The sequence below is a fragment of the Corylus avellana genome, chromosome 10 (assembly GCF_965113065.1).
Source record: "Corylus avellana chromosome 10, dhCorAvel1.hap1.2, whole genome shotgun sequence".
Taxonomy (NCBI): domain Eukaryota; kingdom Viridiplantae; phylum Streptophyta; class Magnoliopsida; order Fagales; family Betulaceae; genus Corylus; species Corylus avellana.
Genome location: NC_142499.1, coordinates 16,821,006 through 16,840,151, shown reverse-complemented (window position 1 = coordinate 16,840,151; position 19,146 = coordinate 16,821,006). Strand labels below are relative to the sequence as shown.

At 36.2% G+C, this 19,146-nt stretch overlaps 1 protein-coding gene across 1 annotated transcript; it reads right to left on the bottom strand.

Moving 5' to 3' along the window:
* Window positions 1–909: 909 nt before the first annotated feature.
* LOC132191982 (cytokinin riboside 5'-monophosphate phosphoribohydrolase LOG3) lies at window positions 910–6,201 on the bottom strand. Its single transcript, XM_059607151.2, has 7 exons — window positions 5,889–6,201; window positions 4,930–5,027; window positions 4,722–4,752; window positions 3,892–3,991; window positions 1,940–2,010; window positions 1,639–1,782; window positions 910–1,279 (listed from the first exon to the last, which is right to left on the bottom strand). Exons 1-7 carry the CDS (start codon window positions 6,006–6,008, stop codon window positions 1,187–1,189), a joined length of 657 nt encoding a protein of 218 aa, XP_059463134.1. The 5' UTR covers window positions 6,009–6,201; the 3' UTR covers window positions 910–1,186.
* Between the last annotated feature and the right edge of the window lie 12,945 nt (window positions 6,202–19,146).

Genomic DNA, 19,146 nt, shown 5'->3' with positions numbered 1-19,146 from the left:
TAATCAACAGTAATAGTTGATTGTCATTTGACTTTTGGTTAATTGATATATGTGACTTTCATTCAAAAGCCCTCACCCAAAGAGGTCATTTCCAGGGTCTGTTCATATATATGATCAATGCCATAATTCTTCCTTCACCGCTAATCCTTGGCATCTTTAAAGCAAATTACCACTTTTTTGACAAACCCAAAAAGAGTTTTAATGACTCGACTCAAGTTGTTTCTTTTTTTTTTATTCCCTCTCTCCCATGTTTCAACATCATTTCAAGAAGCACCTTTCCCAAATAGCTTTCACATTGTAACCAATTTAAACCCACCAAAACTCAAAAGAATTGACACCTCAACCACCAAATGCCCTCCTCTTGGTACAAGAAAATGGTACAACAAACTGTGACCTAAAATGGTTATCATATTATTTAATAAATTGCTATATAACTTGATGATATGATAGTAAAAATCAATCATTTGTAAAAGAAAAAAAAATATTAATTTTCAATGTCACGTCATTCTAATTGTATGACAATCATATATCATCACTTTTTATAGAAGTAGCCTTATGCAACACATGTCATTGTCCCATTTGTCGGCAGATACATCTTTCCCTAAGGGACCAAAAGAGGGCCCTCTCTTCAGACTTCCAACCAACACCACTTGGCACCCTTCCGTTAGTTGTCGTTGGTTGAGTTCTTGTCTGCTGTCTCCAGCTATAACCACACCAGCAAACAGGTACTTGATAACAAAGTTGTGGAACATGTTTGTTAAACCATTGGCCCTCTCTCTCTCTCTCTCTCTTATTTTGTTTTCATCAACATGTCCATGCAAGCTCAAGCATATTCTCATCTTTTACCTAACTCCAGCATACTTTAGTTTCAACTTTCTTTTGGGGGGAATGAAAATTAAAAAAAAAAGAAAACATAAAGAGTTGAAGGCTTAGTAATTTGATCATTTAAATTAGTCAACATTTTGAAGGGGAAAGTTCATAAGACTTTAGTTCTTAACTACTTGGAAGGAAATCAACGTTCCAAAAAAAGGGAATACAGAAGCTTCACAAACTGTGGTCAATTGCAGTAATTTACAAGATAACAAAAAAGAATTCCCTCCCCATGACAGAAAATTGAGTTTCTTCATATTGGCTTCTTCGAATTCCAAAATCCTTCCACCTCCTCTTCAATGTAGTAAGCTCCAGATTACCTCGAGATATCAAAGTTCTGAGAGTAGCCAAGCTGCTCCATCTCCCAGCTTGACTTTGAAGCAACTCCTTCATGACAGGGGACATATTCCTAGAACAAACAAGAAGCAATAAGCAAGAAAACATAAGACATCTAGTTATCTCTATTAACAATTCCACTCTAAGAAACAGAAAGTTCTGTTTTCAATCTATTGTAACGAAAGTGAATGTGCTGAAATATAAAGCATTTCATCAAAGAAACCAACGTGTAGCAAGAAAGTTTCTGTATTTGCAATATAATCAGTTCAAAAATTGGGAAATAAATGAGTGTTTTTGTTCGTTTGCCTAACTATACCAAGAGTGAGGGAACATAGCATGTTCAAACTCCTGTGCATATCACTTTTGCTTGAATAATATATATAACAAATTGACACAGAAATACTTGGGAAAAGATGCCTTTGCATTAGGTACCTCCAATTTCTTCACCAACTCCTTTGCTGTTGGCGCAGATACAATTATTTGGCGGGCACTGGGACTAATAAAACCTTCTTCCACTGCTTTGTCAATAAATGACAGCAGCGAATTATAGTATCCATCAACATTCAGCAATCCCACCTGCAAATTGTGGAAATGGATATAAATAACTACAGTCTACACACAAAATCAAAAACAAAAAAAGTTGCAAAAGAAAGTTAATGCAACAGTAAAACTCCCACAGATTAAAGGAATTTAAGCTGTCAACATAGTCAGAAAATTCAGAAATGTCAATTACCGGTTTATCATGAATTCCAAGTTGAGCCCAGGTGATCACTTCAAGTAGCTCTTCCAGAGTCCCATAACCACCTACATGGAACATCAGATCAACCTTATTAATCCAAGGTTATACTCCAAATCACCACATCAACTACTGTAATACAAAATGCCCATGTCTTACATTTGGAATAATCATATTATTCTAAGTACTTAAAGTATTAATTAAATAATTAAATTTATCTCTTCTTATTACCTTAAACTTTTTTGTTAATTAATAATTTAACATGGTATCAGATAAAATGTTCTGAGTTCGAACATTATTTTCACTATTCACCTCTAATTTTAATTAAATATGTCACGTGTTGGGCCTCACCTATTGGAGAGAGTGTGAAAGTATTAATTAAATATTTAAATTCACATTTTCCTATCAATTTAATTTTTTAAATTAAGTGATGATTTAACAATATCGTTGAACATATTTGGTGCCCACTATGATTTTGAGGACAACAACATCATTTAATATATGTAATAGAGTATACCACATAACTATTTAGAGAGAGAGAGAGAGAGCTAGAATCCTGACATTGTTAGTGGTAATAATTATGGTATTGGTCATTTCTTTCTCTGGTCCAGAAAAATATATCAACAATACAAAAGGTTAAAAGAACTGTTTATACCGTGTTCAACAGCTCAGTTGAAGTTTCGTGCAACTTATATTGACTAAAGAATATTCAAAGATCACTTTTACTCGCTCGATTTTGGTGGCCATGGTCTCCTACTCATCATGTATGACCACAAAAGCCTTTACCTTTTTATAACCCCAAAACATAGTACTTATTGATCACTATTTATTGCTCTCATCCTTTGTAAAACCAGAGGCATAATCTTCTGCCAACCCATGCAGGCCACAATGGGTCTCAAACTATCATGGTACTAAGGTTTTTTTTTTTTTTTTTTTCCTTTCTCTTGGATAAGGTGTCCCCGCTTGGTGAGAAAAGCAAAAAAAATAAAATTAAAATTTTTTAAAAAAAGGTGGGGTGTCTCCAAGTTAGTAAATTACTATGATGCCCTGCATGTTCTCAAGTTTTACCTGATGAATTTTCAAACTTAGGAGTGAAAAGAATCTTAAAGGGGTGAGCATCATTCCATGTTAGGTTCAGGTACTAGTTGGCAAAACTATTTGGTGAAAGTGTGTCTTTGTGTCCTTTTCCCTGTATATGGCAGATAAACATTTGTACAGTAGCTATGGGACTGATTAGAGGATAAAAAGGATATTAACCACAAAAGCAGGTTCCTCAGAAGCTATAATTTTCAGTGTAAGATGTTGATGGGTCAAGAGGGGTTTGAAATGAATCATGGGTCTTGGGATTTGTGAGGGAAGGATGAGAAACTTACGATAATTTAGGTTTCATCCAATTGCTTTGGCAGCATTTATCAATACCCTATATAGTACATAAAAGAACAACCAAAATAGCAAAATCTCGCGAGAATTTGACATATTCTTCCGGAAATCTTTCCCACTTCCCCCCTTTAACACGGCTCCTTTTTTGGTAGGACATGGCAAGTTGAGGAAAAATCAAGATTAACCCTTCTATCATGCTTAAGGTTTCTTACTCATAAAACATAACCAACAGAGGCTGCAACTTTCTAGGTAGAGCTAAATTTGGGTAGGTTCTGTAGCATCAACAGCAATAGCTGCATCAGATGCCTAATGGGAATTTTTATGGTATGACTTAGAGACGGCAGCACTTCCATTTCATATTTCAGCATCAGTTTCTTGCGTGGAAAGTAGCAACTGATCAAACAAAGAAAAGGGACTCCAAAAATTCTCAAAAGAATCAAAACAAGAGATATTGTAAATCTGCCATGCTAAAATTGGTAAAAATGAAGCCAAGAAGGTCATTAAGTTTTCCGGATTTGCCTTAAAATCATACTCTAAAGTGATAACTTTGAAGGGCTTATCATCCTAACCTGGTAAGGCAATAAAGGCATCTGAATGCTTAGCCATCTCTGCCTTCCTTTGGTGCATATCTGCTACTGTCTTTAATTCCCCCACTGTTTCACCAGTTAACTGCAAAAGGTTACAAGGCACAGGAAAAAGAAAAATTATAGAAATCAAATTTGAGAGAGAGAGAGAGAGAAAGAGAGAGAGAGAGGGATTTGGAGTTTTGTGCAGTAAAGCAATGATGAGAGTTGCAGGAATGGTGGACTTAAAACAAAAATTTTTAACTCAGAGACTCCCTAGCCAGTGATTTTAATATCTCATCAAATGGTGATAAAAAAAGAATTCGAATTTTAGAAAAATCCAAAGAAGAAAAACACAAGAAATATTCATTGCTAAACTGATCATATAAAGTTGAATAGTAAAAAAGAAATCAGAGAGAACAGCTGAGACAGAAATATACATAATGGTGGGGGCAGTGCCAACAACTGAAGTATTATCATGGATAAGGATACCATTACTAAGTGTTCAGTAAAAAAAAAACTCATGAGAACCACAGGTAACATAACACATAAGGACATACAAAAAAGAAATAAACAAAAAAGAAAAAAGGTCAGACAAGACAAAATAAGGGATGAAAAGATTAAAGAAAGTAGCTAAGAACAAAATACGAAAACATAATATTTGAAAAGAAATAAAAGAGTAAGGTCGAAGGGAAATAAACATGGGTCTAAAGTGAAAGTGAAACCCATACCATGGTGAAGAGAAAAAATTGGTAAAAAAGATATGACCTTTAAGAAAAACAAGAAAAGGTTCAAGACTTTATTTATTTAATTTTTTCTGGTTGTAGCAGACATACCTCTCGAGGCATGAGCGTCTTGGGAATAACTCTGCACAGAGACAATTACATGACAAAAAATCAGTTGTAATGGAGAACAAAACCAAGAATAACAAAAGACCAGCTAACTTATTTTGTTGCTTAATCCATAATCCCTATTTTTTAATTTGAGATTTGTGAATGGAGCAAAAAAAAAAAAAAAAACCAAAACAAAAACGAAAAGACTCACCCAATAACATGCCGACCACCATCATGAACGGCTTGTGAAACCAAACCCATTAGACCTATGCTGCCCCCTCCATAGACCAGATCAATGTTCTTCGCGACCTTCAAGAAATCATAAACAAATCAGCAGAGAGAGACTAACTGAGCAAAAAAGTGGGAATTTTTGATGTGGGTGTGGGCTCAAAAATGTATTCATGATGAACCCATTTAAGAAACAGTATTTTTATGGAGTACACTGAACTTTGGGAAAACTGCAGAGAGAGAGAGAGAGAGAGAGAGAGAGAGAGATAAAAAAAAAAAAAAATTAAATTAAAAAAAAAAAAAAAAAGTTCTTCATGCTCATTCAACAAAACAGTACTCTTTTAGTACGTTTAGCTCTCATCTTTCTAGCCGTATAAGGAGCAGAAACAGGTACTGAGGCAAAAATCAAAGAAAAGACCGAGAGGCAAATGAAAACAACCACGTATCCATTATATGCAATTGAAACATGGAACAACTTTTCCTTATCTAAAATGAGCATATTTTGAATGTTGCCCAGTTTCCTGATGAAGACATACAAGAGGGAGAGCGTGAGGGAGAGAGAGAGAGAGAGCGAGAGTGCAAGTGAATAAATTATGCTAGAGACAAATCCAACAAAGAAGAAAGTCTCAAATTAAACAAATCAATCCAAATTTCGAAAATATAAAACTCCAGGGAACCAAGTTACAATTACAAACAAGTTATACACACAATGAGCGCACCCCCCCTTTAAAAGTAATGCATAAACAAATAAGATAAAGGTTATAGCAATTTTAAACAAAGAAATCCATATCATGTACACAAAAGAAGTAGTAAGAAACACAATTTGAACAAAACCCAAACCCAGAAAACCAACATTCCGTATTGTCTGAGGTACAAAAAGCCCAAAAGCAAAGAAATTTAGAAAGCATTAAAAGAAGGAAAAAAACAAGAGTGATTTAATACCAATTCCTTGCCAAGCTCAATGGCAGCATCCTGATAGCTACTCTTCTTGCCTTGGCTACTCCCACAGAAGACACAAATGCTCCTGAACTTTGATTGCCTCGTTTCAGTCTCTACTTCCATTGATTTAGTTATACTCTGTTCCTAGTATTCCTCTGCTTTCTCACTCTGTTTCTCGTTGGCTTACAAAAAATGAGAAGAATCTCCCTCCTCCTTGTTTCTCTGTCTCTTTGCTTTCTAACCTATCTATGTGTCACAAATCCATGCGAGTATCAACTTGGACCTTTTTGCTTCACCACTACTCTCTCTAGTGCGTCCTGCTGATGCGTATATATAACCCTTGCCGCACGTGACTGCCGTAGCACGCTCGCACACTCCCTCCCTCCCTCCCTCCCTCTCCTCCTTTCACACATACAGCTAATAATGGCACGCGTGGACCACTTATTTTTATTTATTTATTTTATATTTATATTTTGTATTTTAGATGATATTAGGAGAAGAACTAGACAACCAAGATAACCAAGATGAGATCAAAAATAAAGGAGAGTTATATATATATATATATATATATATATAAAGAAGGAAAGTCAAAGGCAGAATTATGAAATGGACTCTAAGAATTTTCATTTGTTTTTTAGTTTCAAGTGAATTATTTTAGATTCCTATGATGTCTTTTCTTTTTCTAGTTTCCATGTCCTTTTCGTTAGAATGTTTTTAAGATTAATAATAGCTATATATGTTTGTCTTTATTTAGGTATTTTTTTTTTTTTTTTTTTTATAATTATAAAAGCATTTAAGAGTTTTATATGAAAATATTTATTAATGTCAATTCACACCAAACTAACTTTTGACATGTTTGCGTAAGAGGAGAGAATAAGATTCGAACTAGCAACCTCTGCTTCATTAAGTGTAGTCTCAGCTGATTAATTTACCTATCGGAGACCAAACTAACTTGACTATATGCTTTAGTACACTTTGTGACCAATTTTATAATTGTTATTATTAGGTTCTATTTTTTTTTTTTTTGGCCGAAATAGTAAATCTAAGGTTGTTCTGTTTATTTTTTGAGCAACAAGCAATCGAACATCAGAAATTTCCTAGGCTTCATTATATCCTAGTCCCTAGAGATGTATTTGCTATAACCATGTATGGGAAATAACGTCTTAAGAAAAAATAGAGAACAATTTCTTTTCAGTTTTTAGTTCATAAAAGGATTGTTTGTAGTTGAATTAAAACCATTTGTTTTTTTGGGCTGTCTTAATTGGCAAGTAGGTATACTCTTCATATTATTAGTCTAAAATTCTATTCTCCATGTTCATTTTACATCCACGTCGACATAACATATTTTAATTGATTTTCTTTTTTTTTAATAAAAATAATTAATATGAAGAGTCATTTAAAACACGTCAACACACCGCAACCATCAATCACCTGGTGAACAGTCCCAAACAAGAGAGACAAGCTTCCTCCATCCATTGGATGAGTCCAAATCGATTAGTCAACCAATTGCAGTCAGTGTTGGTGCAATTTGGCAGACGTGCACTAATTGATAGGTTTGGAGAGTGATTCTACCGGTTGACAGCGAACGGCTCGACAATTCGAAATGGTCAAAATTGATCCAATCCTCCACTCATTGAGTTTACTACATATATGACACGAGTAGGTGAAAGCATTTGGACAAAACTAAAACAAGTATGTGTTTGGCCAAATAAGAATAATTATCATACTGTTTTTGAATTTTTTTTGTTCTCTTTCTTAATTTTGGTTTGAAAATGGGTTTGAATATAACATAAAAATAAGAAATATATATATATATAAACTTTTAACAAACAAGTCAGATAATGTGAGAAAACCCATATGAGATCTTCGTGTTCAAATAAGCAATTTAGACATATAATTGTTGTGAATTTCAATCTAACTATATATTTTAACATTACAATATACTTTTTTTTTTAAATAAGAAAATAAACAAAGGAAGTATTTTTGCGTCAACCCTTTTGAATGAAGTGGACAGTTAATCAGAAATTCAGCAATCTTGACATTGGAGCAAGATTACATGGGTCGCACGTTATTATTTTGTTTATCCAATTTAGGAAAACAAAAAGCAAAAGTGGGCATCAAGATGAGTGGTGTGGTATTTATAATGTTGGAGAAGTGGGGGTCCTTGACTAAATATTGTTTTCGGAAATAGCAAATATTTATTTCACGTATCACTTTCATATCACTGGACTGATGAAACTCGACTGATGCAACAGTTCTTTCAGTTCTTGAATTTTTTTTTTTTTCTTTTTTTTAATCATAGTTGATCCAATAACTGACTGGACATTGCTGCGTTAGCAGCCTAAGAATATATGTTTAAAAATATGAGTGTGAGCAAGTAAGTATGGGTAAATTGAGAAGAAAGAGATGATTGAAGAAAACATGAGTGGGTAATGGGCAATGAGGGTATCAGCTTGTACCCTCATCCACCTCCCATTGGTCGACACAGTTGTTGTATGCATAGGAAACATTTTCTTTTTATTTCACGCCTCCCCTCCCTTCCCCATATCCCCTTCCCTTCACTTCTCCAAGCATGCTGTCCCCAACGCCATCCTCACTAATTGCACCACCTCCCACTCAAATAAACCCCACCTTTTTTCTTTTCTTTTTTCTTTTTTCTTTTTTTTTTTTAATATCACCCCATTTCCTATTTTCTTATTATTTTTTAATATATATAATTATTTAAATTTCCAATGCCAGGATTGCAGGAACTGAGCCATGGCCTTAAACAAATGCATATTGTAATAGTTAAGCATCCCCAATCCCCAAAATTGGCCTTTCTGGGTGTTTTTTACTCTGCTGGCCTCTTTTGCTTGTCTACTTTCTGTCCATGCCCTATGTTTAGAGATTATAAACTCATAATTACTATTCTTGGTAGGGGATTGAGGGCTTCGTACTTGTATATTATTTCTTAACTCCTACATGCTTGCATGCGCATTTGAGCCTGCATGTTTTTGTGTGTTTGTGAGTGCTTGTGTGTTCTTGACCATTTGTAACTTGATTTCTACAATTTTCACTTCTTTATTATAACTATAATTCCATTCCCCCTCAATACAATTCCATTTCCCCCTAAACAAATTGGTTGAGTACTTCCCAAGATAATGTTGTTAGTGTTGTGTTTTACATTGGGAATTTTTTTTTTTTTTTTTTAAAATAATAATAATAATAAGAAGAAGAGTATTTAATATATACGTATAGATGGACCCAAGTTCATTATATAATGGTGTCTGAATATGTATATTAATGTACTCTTGATGAACTCCTTAGGTGATAATCTAATGCGTAAGTCAATGAAAAATTCTTAAGTGGAATGAAAAGCAAGAAAGTTTGTGTAGGACGGTATTAAGCATATCATTATCAAGAGAAACTGCATTTTCCAAAATAAATGAATTTCCTGTGGCGATGGAAAATAAGGGTAAAGTTAGGGCCGATAGTTTTGATATGACTCACGAACCTGACATGAACTTAATACAAAATCAACATGTTAAGATTGAGGGTTCAGACCTATTTAAGTAAATGAGTCGAATTATAATTGACTTATATAATATTTTAACCATGCTTCGACATGACTCAAACTCGTAAACTTAACGTGAACTCAACACATAGTATAATTGAAGAATTTACCTCGTTTCATTAAAAAAATAGATTAGAATTGAACTACATAATTTGATATTCATAGTTTGGCTAGAATTACACTCAACACTCTAACCAAAATTGCCAAGAAAACCGTGTGTAGGTAAGGTCGTTCCAGTCTTTAGCTGGGACTGTTAGCAGTTGTGCTAATATTTCAATTTCATTGGGGAGCCAAACAATAAAAACCAAATAAATAAAAGAATTAAAAACCTTGTGAAACTTAAGCAACAAGTAAGCAGCAGCTAATTAATTAAGAAGCAATTGTGTGTGCAGGAAGTTGAAAGACACTGTACTGTGAGATCCATCTGTCATCAGCTTCTAGTCCCACCAACGCCCGACCTTCACTTCCCGATGCATCATTTGCATCTTCCTTAGTTATGTCCCATAACTTGCTGGATTCCTTCACTCTCAAAGTATAGGTTAAATGGACTGACTTACTGCCATATTTATATAAATCAGATACGCTACACTATCTTTTTTTTTGTCCATCTTTCATTTTCTCATTTTTTAAAATTATAATTCGATACGTGGAGTTTGCATGTAAGACTCACATGATTTTACAAATTTAATAATAATTTTGAAAAATGAGAGGACGAGAGAAGAACTAGGGAAAGAGAGAGAGAGGGAGTAATGCTAGTACTCAATTTTTATCTTATTCTCATATCATTAGACTAATGTAGCAACGTTCATCAATTCTTAGATCAGCCTTTATAAAAAAAAAAAAAAAAAAGTTCAAAGACTGATGTACACTGTCATATCAACCTAATGGTATAAGAGTATAATGAAATATAGTTTATATTTTTTTTAAGTGATTAATATTATAAGTTGCTTAAAATATGTGATATCAACTAATTAATATAAGATATGAATCAATATGATATTAGTGTGAAAACTAGCATTAACATTCTTATTTGTTTGAGTATGGTTTGGTGCATTGGAATTAGAGTTGACTTGAGTGTAAAAGGTATGAAAAGGGAGTAGACCGTTTATGGCCTTTCATTTCCCTTTCCCTTCGTGGAGTGGGTTATAGCTCTTTGGTCACTCACTGTCAAAGGCACTTCGATGCATCCACTGGATCTTTCTATGTAACAGCTAGGCCGCAGAAACTGCACTGGTCACCTCAAGATTTCCTAGATTCTACACAATTTTCTTAGAAGTCAATATCAACTCACCATCACACCAAAAAAAAAAAAAAAAAAAAAGGTACCAAAATATATATATAGAAAGCATTTCTATGCATGTATGTATATATCATGCATGCATGTGTATGCATATGGAGTACATAGCATAGTAGATCCACAATATATTTGTGCACATTGGAACGAAGATAGATCCTCTTATGACAATATTCAAAAGAATTTTCATTTAGAAAGGAAAAAAAAAAAAAAGAAATTCAAACTGGGATGAGTTTCAGGTTTGGGAATAATCAAAATCTTATCATGGATAATATAGTATAAAATTAAGTAGACATTTTATAAAATAGTATAAGAGAGATGGAAGGGACCAAGTGCGAACATTTACTTTCATGTACCAGTCTTTTCTATTCAATCTAAGTGTTGCCGAGTATACTGCCCTGCTCAACCAAGGGTCACCTTAGATTAACTTTGGTACTTAAAAACTAATCATGTAAATCACAGTGTACCTAAAATGCATGGCTACTATCACAAATAAAATCATGCATGCATTTTATTTACTCGCACGTACATTATATATAAAACATTTCATGTAATTTTATTTGTATTGTTGGTAGGAAGGTTTACTTGATTACCTCGTGTGCTTAATCTCTTTTTCTTTTTTACATAGCGTTTTGTTCTCACTTTCATTCGAGTGCAATCAGCCCTCTTGGTACATTTTTGATTTCCTACAATCAACATTATAAGTTTCTTAATTAAGAACGTCTCTTTTAAATTTTTAAGGTTATTTTTATCTTTTTACGGGATAAAAGGCATACGTTGCAAATTTTGGATAGTTTGAAGGTGTCATTGATGCTATATTTAGTTATGGCCGGGGACGTTGCATTTCAAGTGTTAGTTTAAGGTGAATATGTGTACTTTTCTCAAGATATGGTAAACTAAGCAAATTTTTCCTTTTGAGGGTTCCAATGAAAAGGACATTTTTTGACATGCAGTTTGAGAAAATTCTTTCCTATATCGAGCATGGCATGCAAGAAATGAGCCACGCTGTTAATTGGAGGCTAACCCTAACCCTTTGGTGGGAAGAGACCATTTTCACAAATTTTGGGTCGAGAAGTTTGACCATATTTAATTAAAGGAAAAATTACAGTTTACTCCCCTAAAGTTGACAACGTTTTTCAATTCGAACATCAAAGTTTCAATTTTTGTAATCCACCCCCCAAAGTTCCAAAATTTTGCAATTTGACCAATCATATCAAAAACTTCCCATATTGCCCCTAATTTTTTTTTTTTAATAAAAAATTAAGAAAAAAAATTTACGGCCACCCCTTTGCCCATCTAGCCATTTTTGCACCCCCCATTTTTTTTTCATAAAAAAATAAAAAATAAATCAGGGGCAATATGGGAATTTTGGGATAATATTGGTCGAATTGAAAAAAATTGAAACTTTGTGGGGGTGGATTGCAAAAATTGAAACTTTGATGTTCGAATTGAAAAACGCTATCAACTTTAGAAGGGTAAACTGTAATTTTTCCTTAATTAAATGGATCGTGTTCAGGTTGATCTATGTAATCTTATATATTCTTATGACTTGATCTAACCCGAACCTGACCCAAGAACATGAATCACCACACCACCCCCATGACATCGGTCCAATAGGATTTGATATGGGCCATCGGTAGGATAAAACGTCAAGATCGCTGATGGAGATCTTTTAGGCTCTTTTCCGTTGTAACTTTGGCCCAATTTGAGTTGCGTCCTCCTTTGAATAGGATCACGACACGTGGAATGAGAGCAAAATGTTGAGTTATCAACTTATGAGTTTCTTTCCTATATATACAAAATCTTTTGCAAGTTTACAATGAATTTAATTTCAAAAGGAATTCACAAATATTGGGTTGCTTGTTAGCAGCCGCAATCATAGTCTGGATCGGACAATAAAAGAGAGAGGGGACAGCCGACGCAATGCAGTGATATTGTTTGTGGTAAAGCCTGGCCACCGCGTTGGTCCGGCGACATAATTACCCGAGGCCCCTTCCTTCACACCGGCCCCAGCAGGGCACTGGCTGTGCGCAATTGGCATGGTCTACTACTCTCTAGATGTCCACAAATTCATATATGGAAGTTGCATATTTTTGCATGTAATTTTGTTGGCGGGCCTTTTTGTCTCTTGCCCCAAACAAGAAGTGACATGTGTCACATTCAACCAAGTGGCCAATTGTGCTTGCTTCTTCCAGTTTTTGGAACTCCCTTTTTTGATCTTTCTTTTGCATGGTCTCACAAAGATGGGGCAAGGGGAGGGTCTCTCTGTCTTTCTAACCAAAATACAAAAGAAAAAAAAAAAAAAAAAAAAAAAAACAAAGTTCTCATGGGGTCTGAGGCAATAAAAATGATTCATCAGCTGCATCTTTTTGACTTGATCCTGAGTCCTCACCAATAAAAAGCATATCTAGCTAGCTCTAAACTGCCATCGAGTTAAGCAAAGTCATATTGGCTTTATGCTTTCAACAGACATTGGTAATTGCCTTTTACATGTTGATAGAAATCATAGTAAAGAGGGTGATTGACTGGTGGTTATAACTTACACCCTTTGTTTAATGCTGTCAGGGAGCAGCTTTAGACAGTTTCAACTACATGTAAAGTTAACAAACAAAAAAATCATATCAATTCTAGGTTTGGTAATATATATATATATATATATATTTTTTTTTACATACGGTAATTAACTGTGGTCGGTCAAAGGTAAGGAAAACTAGGGATGGTAATTTGTGTTGAGGCATGAGTATAAGAATATATAGGTCAACACAACTCGACTCATTTAATTAAACAGGTAAAACCTATCAACTTTAACCCGTTAATTTTGTTTCGGATTCATTTTAGTTCGCGGGTCGTGTCAAAAATTGTCAGCTCTAATATCGAGTATTGTCAGGTAGTGTTGAAATGTGTGTATAAGACTGTACATGTTATCATTAATTTGATCAATTTAATTAAACGGGTCATATTCCTCAACCCTAATTAGCTTGCTACTTTCATGTTAAATTTGTACTGAGTTATAAGTTATGTAAAAAATTATCAACCATAAAGAAAACTACTCATCTTGCCACAACCTAACCATCGGACCTTTAGAGCTGTCAACCCTAACTTAACTCAATAAAATGGGTCGCGTGTCATGTCCGTGCCATGTCGATGCATAAATATAAGAATATATAGGTAAACACTAAGCCAACCCATTTAATTAAACATGTCAAATTTTTCAACCTTAAACCGCTAATTTCGTTTTAAGTTCTTATCAATTTAGAGTCGTAGCAAAAAATGTCATCCCTAAATGTCACATATCGGGTTTGGGTAATATCGTGACGTGAGTATAAGACTGTATAGATGAACCCTAATCTAATATATATAATTAAACAAGTTAAACCCTTCAATCCTAACTCATTACTTTTGTGTTAAATTCTTATTAAATTAAATTTACGAGTTGAATAAAAAATTGACTGAGCCTAAAAAAAAAACTATGCATCTTGCCACAGCCTAACCACGGGACCTCTAGAGCTAGCTGTCACTTGACAATTTTTCTAATTACGTCAATATTTATTTGGTAAACTATGAAGTATACCATCAAGTATACCATCAACGAAATGAAAGATACAAAGGACAAGAACTTGATGGGTAAACCATAAATGGGTATTAGGAAGGCAAGCAAACGTGCCATGTCCCATCAGCAATGTGACAATGTCCATACAAGCCATTCTTTCCATTTCATATACGTAACATGTTTTTGTAAGACGTGGCACGCTACGAATAACTCAATTTCTTGCACGCTAAAGAGATCTAACTCGACGGATGAGAGAAAAAAAAGACTGATTAATCTTTTTATTTATAATAGACTTCTGATAGTATAGGGGTCAATTTAAAGGCTCCAAACAAATATGTATAGGGTTGGTTTGGAGCCTTTAAATTGACCCCTGTACTATCAGAAGTCTATTACAAATAAAAAGATTAATCAGTCTTTTTTTTCTCTCATCCTATATATATATATATATATATATATATATAAAGCCCAGCTCCTTCATATGGGCTTACTAAGAAGTATCCCGGCTTTGGAAGCAAGGAACGACGTCAATTTGCCAAACCCACACTCTCAGAAGACTACGCCCACTTGGTTTGCACAATCAACAATATACTTGATGTGAGAATACAATAGTTGCGGGCAAGATATGAGCCAGTCACACTAGTAGCTCAATTGTGGCATACTTGTTGGGTAAGTAATTAATGACACACCCTTAAATGCCATCGACGGTTACGCATCATTCTCAGGATTACGCCACCCACGATATCCGCCATGCGCCGTCCTCGGAGTGACACCAATGGCAAGGATGACCTCTCATCAAACATAACGGCCAAGGGACCATAACATTAACTCCTCCATCAGTTACGCCCGGATCTCGGATCCTCCCTGTTAGGTGTGACTTGCCACCCATCACACGTGGGCCCCACTAGTTCTCTACTCCTTTTGGGTTTAGGAGACTTTTGTCCAAGTTTGTTTTGGAGTCCTTCTCCTATGTGTAATTGGACTCCTTGTTTGATTTATAGTAGAAGTCCTAGACCAACATGTAAAAGGAGAGTTAAGCTTCTATATAAGGAACAAAGCACAAGGTGAATTTGTGTGTGTGCCAAAAACGTGAAGCACCGAAGGGAGGAGAAAAAGAGAGAATTTAAGAGGAGGTACAAGGGCAGCAACGGTGTTTTCTTCTTGGTGGTTTTTGGGGAAGCCAAAAACAAGTGATTAGAAGAAAAATGGTGCTGCAGAGTGAGAGAAGAAAATAGAGATCAGCCGCCATCTGTTCCAGCAAAAGAAGAGTTTGTACATCTATCTTTTGTATTCTATTTTGGGAATAATCTTTCTTGTGTGATAGTGAGATTTGGGTGTATTGGGGCTTTGGGATCTGAGTGATTTTCTCTCTACAATTTTTGTACTCCATCTTTTGATAGTGGATTTTCTCCGGGTCGTCTTCGCCAGTGGATGTAGGCTTGTTAAGCCGAACCACTTAAATCTTTGTGTCGTGTGTAATTGCCTAATCTTTGTTATTCCGCATTCTTCTTATTTTTGCATCTCACGGGTCTTGGGAAATAGGATTAATTTCTTAACAACTGGTATCAGAGCTGTTGGTTCGAGTGGGAGCGATGGCAGGTGAAGAAGGAAAGATGGGAATTGAGAAATTCGACGGCAAAGATTTTGGGTATTGGAAGGTACAGATTGAAGATATTCTTTATGGGAAGGATCTTCATCAACCTCTTTTGGAAGGACAACCCGACGACATGTATGATAGCGAGTGGGCTCTGCTTGATCGTAAAGCCTTAGCAGTTATCAGGTTATCATTGTCAAAATCAGTTGCACACAACTTTGTAAAGGAGAAGACCACAGCAGGTCTAATGAAGGCTTTGTCAAGCATGTATGAGAAGCCATCGGCTAACAACAAGGTGCATCTGATGAAAAAATTGTTCAACCTAAAGATGGCGGAAGGAGCTTCGGTGGCACATCATCTCAATGAGTTCAACACCATCACAAATCAATTATCCTCGGTGGAAATTAATTTTGATGATGAGGTTCGTGCGTTGATCGTCTTGGCATCTTTGCCAAATAGCTGGGAAGCAGTGAGGATGGCAGTGAGTAACTCTGTAGGAAAGAGTAAATTGAGCTATGAAGACGTCAGAGATTTGATTCTCAGTGAAGAGGTTCGCAGAAGAGATGCAGGTGAAGCCTCTTGTTCTGGTGCTGCTTTAAACCTTGAGACTCGGGGCAGAGGACAAGATAAAAACTCTGGTCAAGGCAGATTAAATTTCAGAAAAGGGAGAAGCAAATTCAGATTCGGCCAACAACCTGAGTGTTGGAACTGTGGCAAGACTGGCCACTACAAGAAGAATTGCAGGGAACTGTGGAAGGAGACTGAGAATGATTATGCAAACGTAGTGACAGAAGAAGTATATGATGCCCTACTTCTTTCTGTTGACAGTCCCCTTGATTCTTGGGTCTTAGACTCAGGAGTATCTTTTCATACGACAGCGATCCGTGAAATTCTCGAGAACTATGTTGCTAGAGATTTCGGGAAGGTGTATTTGGCTGACTGAACGGCGCTGGATGTTGTGGGCCTAGGCGATGTTCACATTAAAGTTCACAGTGACTCGGTATGGAAGCTACAGAAGGTCAGGCATGTTCCGGAGCTGAAGAAGAATCTGATTTCAGTAGGACAGCTTGATGAAGAAGGGCATTCAATTCATTTCCACGGTGGAAAGTGGAAGGTCAGCAAGGGAGCCATGATTTTGGCTACTAGTCATAAAACAAATACTCTCTATATGACCACGAACAACAAGGATACAAATGCTGTTGTAGATACAACTGCTGACTCAAAACTATGGCACCTAAGGCTTGGGCACATGAGCGGGAAAGAGATGAAGGTACTTATGTCAAAAGGGAAACTACCGGGGTTAAAGTCAGTTGAGTCTGATTTGTATGAAGGTTGCATCATAGGGAAGCAGAAGAAGGTGAGTTTCGCGGAAGTTGGCAAAGCACCTAAGCTTGGAAAGCTGGAGCTGGTACACACGGATTTGTGGAGTCTAGCACCAGTGGCATCTCTTGGAGGCTCGCGGTATTACATTACATTTATTGATGACTCAAGCAGGAAGGTATGGGTTTATTTCTTGAAAAGTAAATCTGATGTATTTGAGACTTTTAAGAAATGGAAGGCCATGGTTGAGACTGAAACGGGCTTGAAGCTCAAGCGTTTGAGATCAAACAATGGAGGAGAATACGAAGACAGGGGGTTTAAACAGTTTTGTGCAGTGAATGGGATTAGAATGGAGATAGCTATCCCGGGAACGCCGCAGCAGAATGGCGTGGCTGAGTGCATGAACAAGACTCTCAATGAGCGTGCCAGGAGTATGAGATTGCATGCTGGGTTACCAAAGACTTTCTGGGCTGATGCAGTGAGCACTCCTGCATACCTGATAAATAGGGGGTCTTCCGTTCCCCTGAGCTATAGACTATCGGAATAAGTCTGGAGTGGAAAAGAGGTAAATCTTTCACATCTGAAAGTTTTTGGTTGTGCTTCGTATGTCCATGATGAGTCTGATTCTCAGAGTAAACTAGATGCTAAATCTAGAAAGTGTTTCTTCATTGGATATGGAGATGAGGCCTTCAGTTATCGATTTTGGGATGATCAAAATCGGAAGATCATTAGAAGTTGGAATGTGACTTTTAATGAGTGTACTATGTACAAGGATGGGTCAAGTGCAGAACCTGAAGTTACAGAGCAGGAACCGAAGAAGTCTGAGTTTGTTAACTTAGATGATCTTTCTGAAAGTACAGTGCAGAAAGAGAAACAATTCGTGGAGGTGGAGCTTGATGAACAGTGTTCACTCATGAATGAATGTGATGACAGAGAATCTTCAAGAGACTTACAGCACCAGGAAGAGTCTTATTCTTTAGCAAGAGGCAAAGAGAAACGTGATCGAAAAGCAACAAAGAGGTATGGCTTTGAGGTTATGGTTTCTTTTGCTCTAAAAGCTAGAAGTGGAGATCCGTTGTCTATTCAGGATGGTATGCCGAAAGAGGTGGAGTCACTACGGAGTGGTAAAGCTTGGGAATCGGTAGAATTACTCAAGGGAAAGAAGGCTAAAGGGTGCAGATGGGTCTACAAGAAGAAAGAGTCATCGGATAAAGCTGTACGGTCGACAGGACAGATAGGGAGGCATAGTGTTATGTCTAAATCAGGTCCTATGCTCAAGTTCAAGAGGCGCTTGGACTTGAGGGACACTTGTGAAGTATGATTGCCCTTGAGGGCTGAGGTGGAGACATCTGGAGGAGACACGTTTTGGTAGACTTGATGGGATTCAAGTCAAGGTGGAGATTGTTAGGTGTGACTTGCCACCCATCACACGTGGTCCCCACTAGTTCTCTACTCCTTTTGGGTTTAGGAGACTTTTGTCCAAGTTTGTTTTGGAGTTCTTCTCCTATGTGTAATTGGACTTCTTGTTTGATTTATAGTAGAAGTCCTAGACCAACATGTAAAAGGAGAGTTAAGTTTCTATATAAGGAACAAAGCACAAGGTGAATTTGTGTGTGTGCCAAAAACGTGAAGCACCGAAGGGAGGAGAAAAAGAGAGAATTTAAGAGGAGGTACAAGGGCAGCAACGGTGTTTTCTTCTTGGTGGTTTTTGGGGAAGCCAAAAACAAGTGATTAGAAGAAAAAGGGTGCTGCAGAGTGAGAGAAAAAAATAGAGATCAACCGCCATCTGTTCCAGCAAAAGAAGAGTTTGTACATCTGTCTTTTGTATTCTATTTTGGGAATAATCTTTCTTATGTGATAGTGAGATTTGGGTGTATTGGGGCTTTGGGATCTGAGTGATTTTCTCTCTACTATTTTTGTACTCCATCTTTTGATAGTGGATTTTCTCCGGGT

Coding starts and splice junctions, on each gene's coding strand:
- LOC132191982 (XM_059607151.2), bottom strand. CDS start 6,008: ATGGAAGTAGAGACTGAAACGAGGCAATCAAAGTTCAGGAGCATTTGT. Junction 2,011..3,891: donor TGCCTTTATTGCCTTACCAG/GTTAGGATGATA, acceptor TGTTCCATGTAG/GTGGTTATGGGACTCTGGAA. Junction 1,280..1,638: donor AGTTGGTGAAGAAATTGGAG/GTACCTAATGCA, acceptor TGTTTGTTCTAG/GAATATGTCCCCTGTCATGA.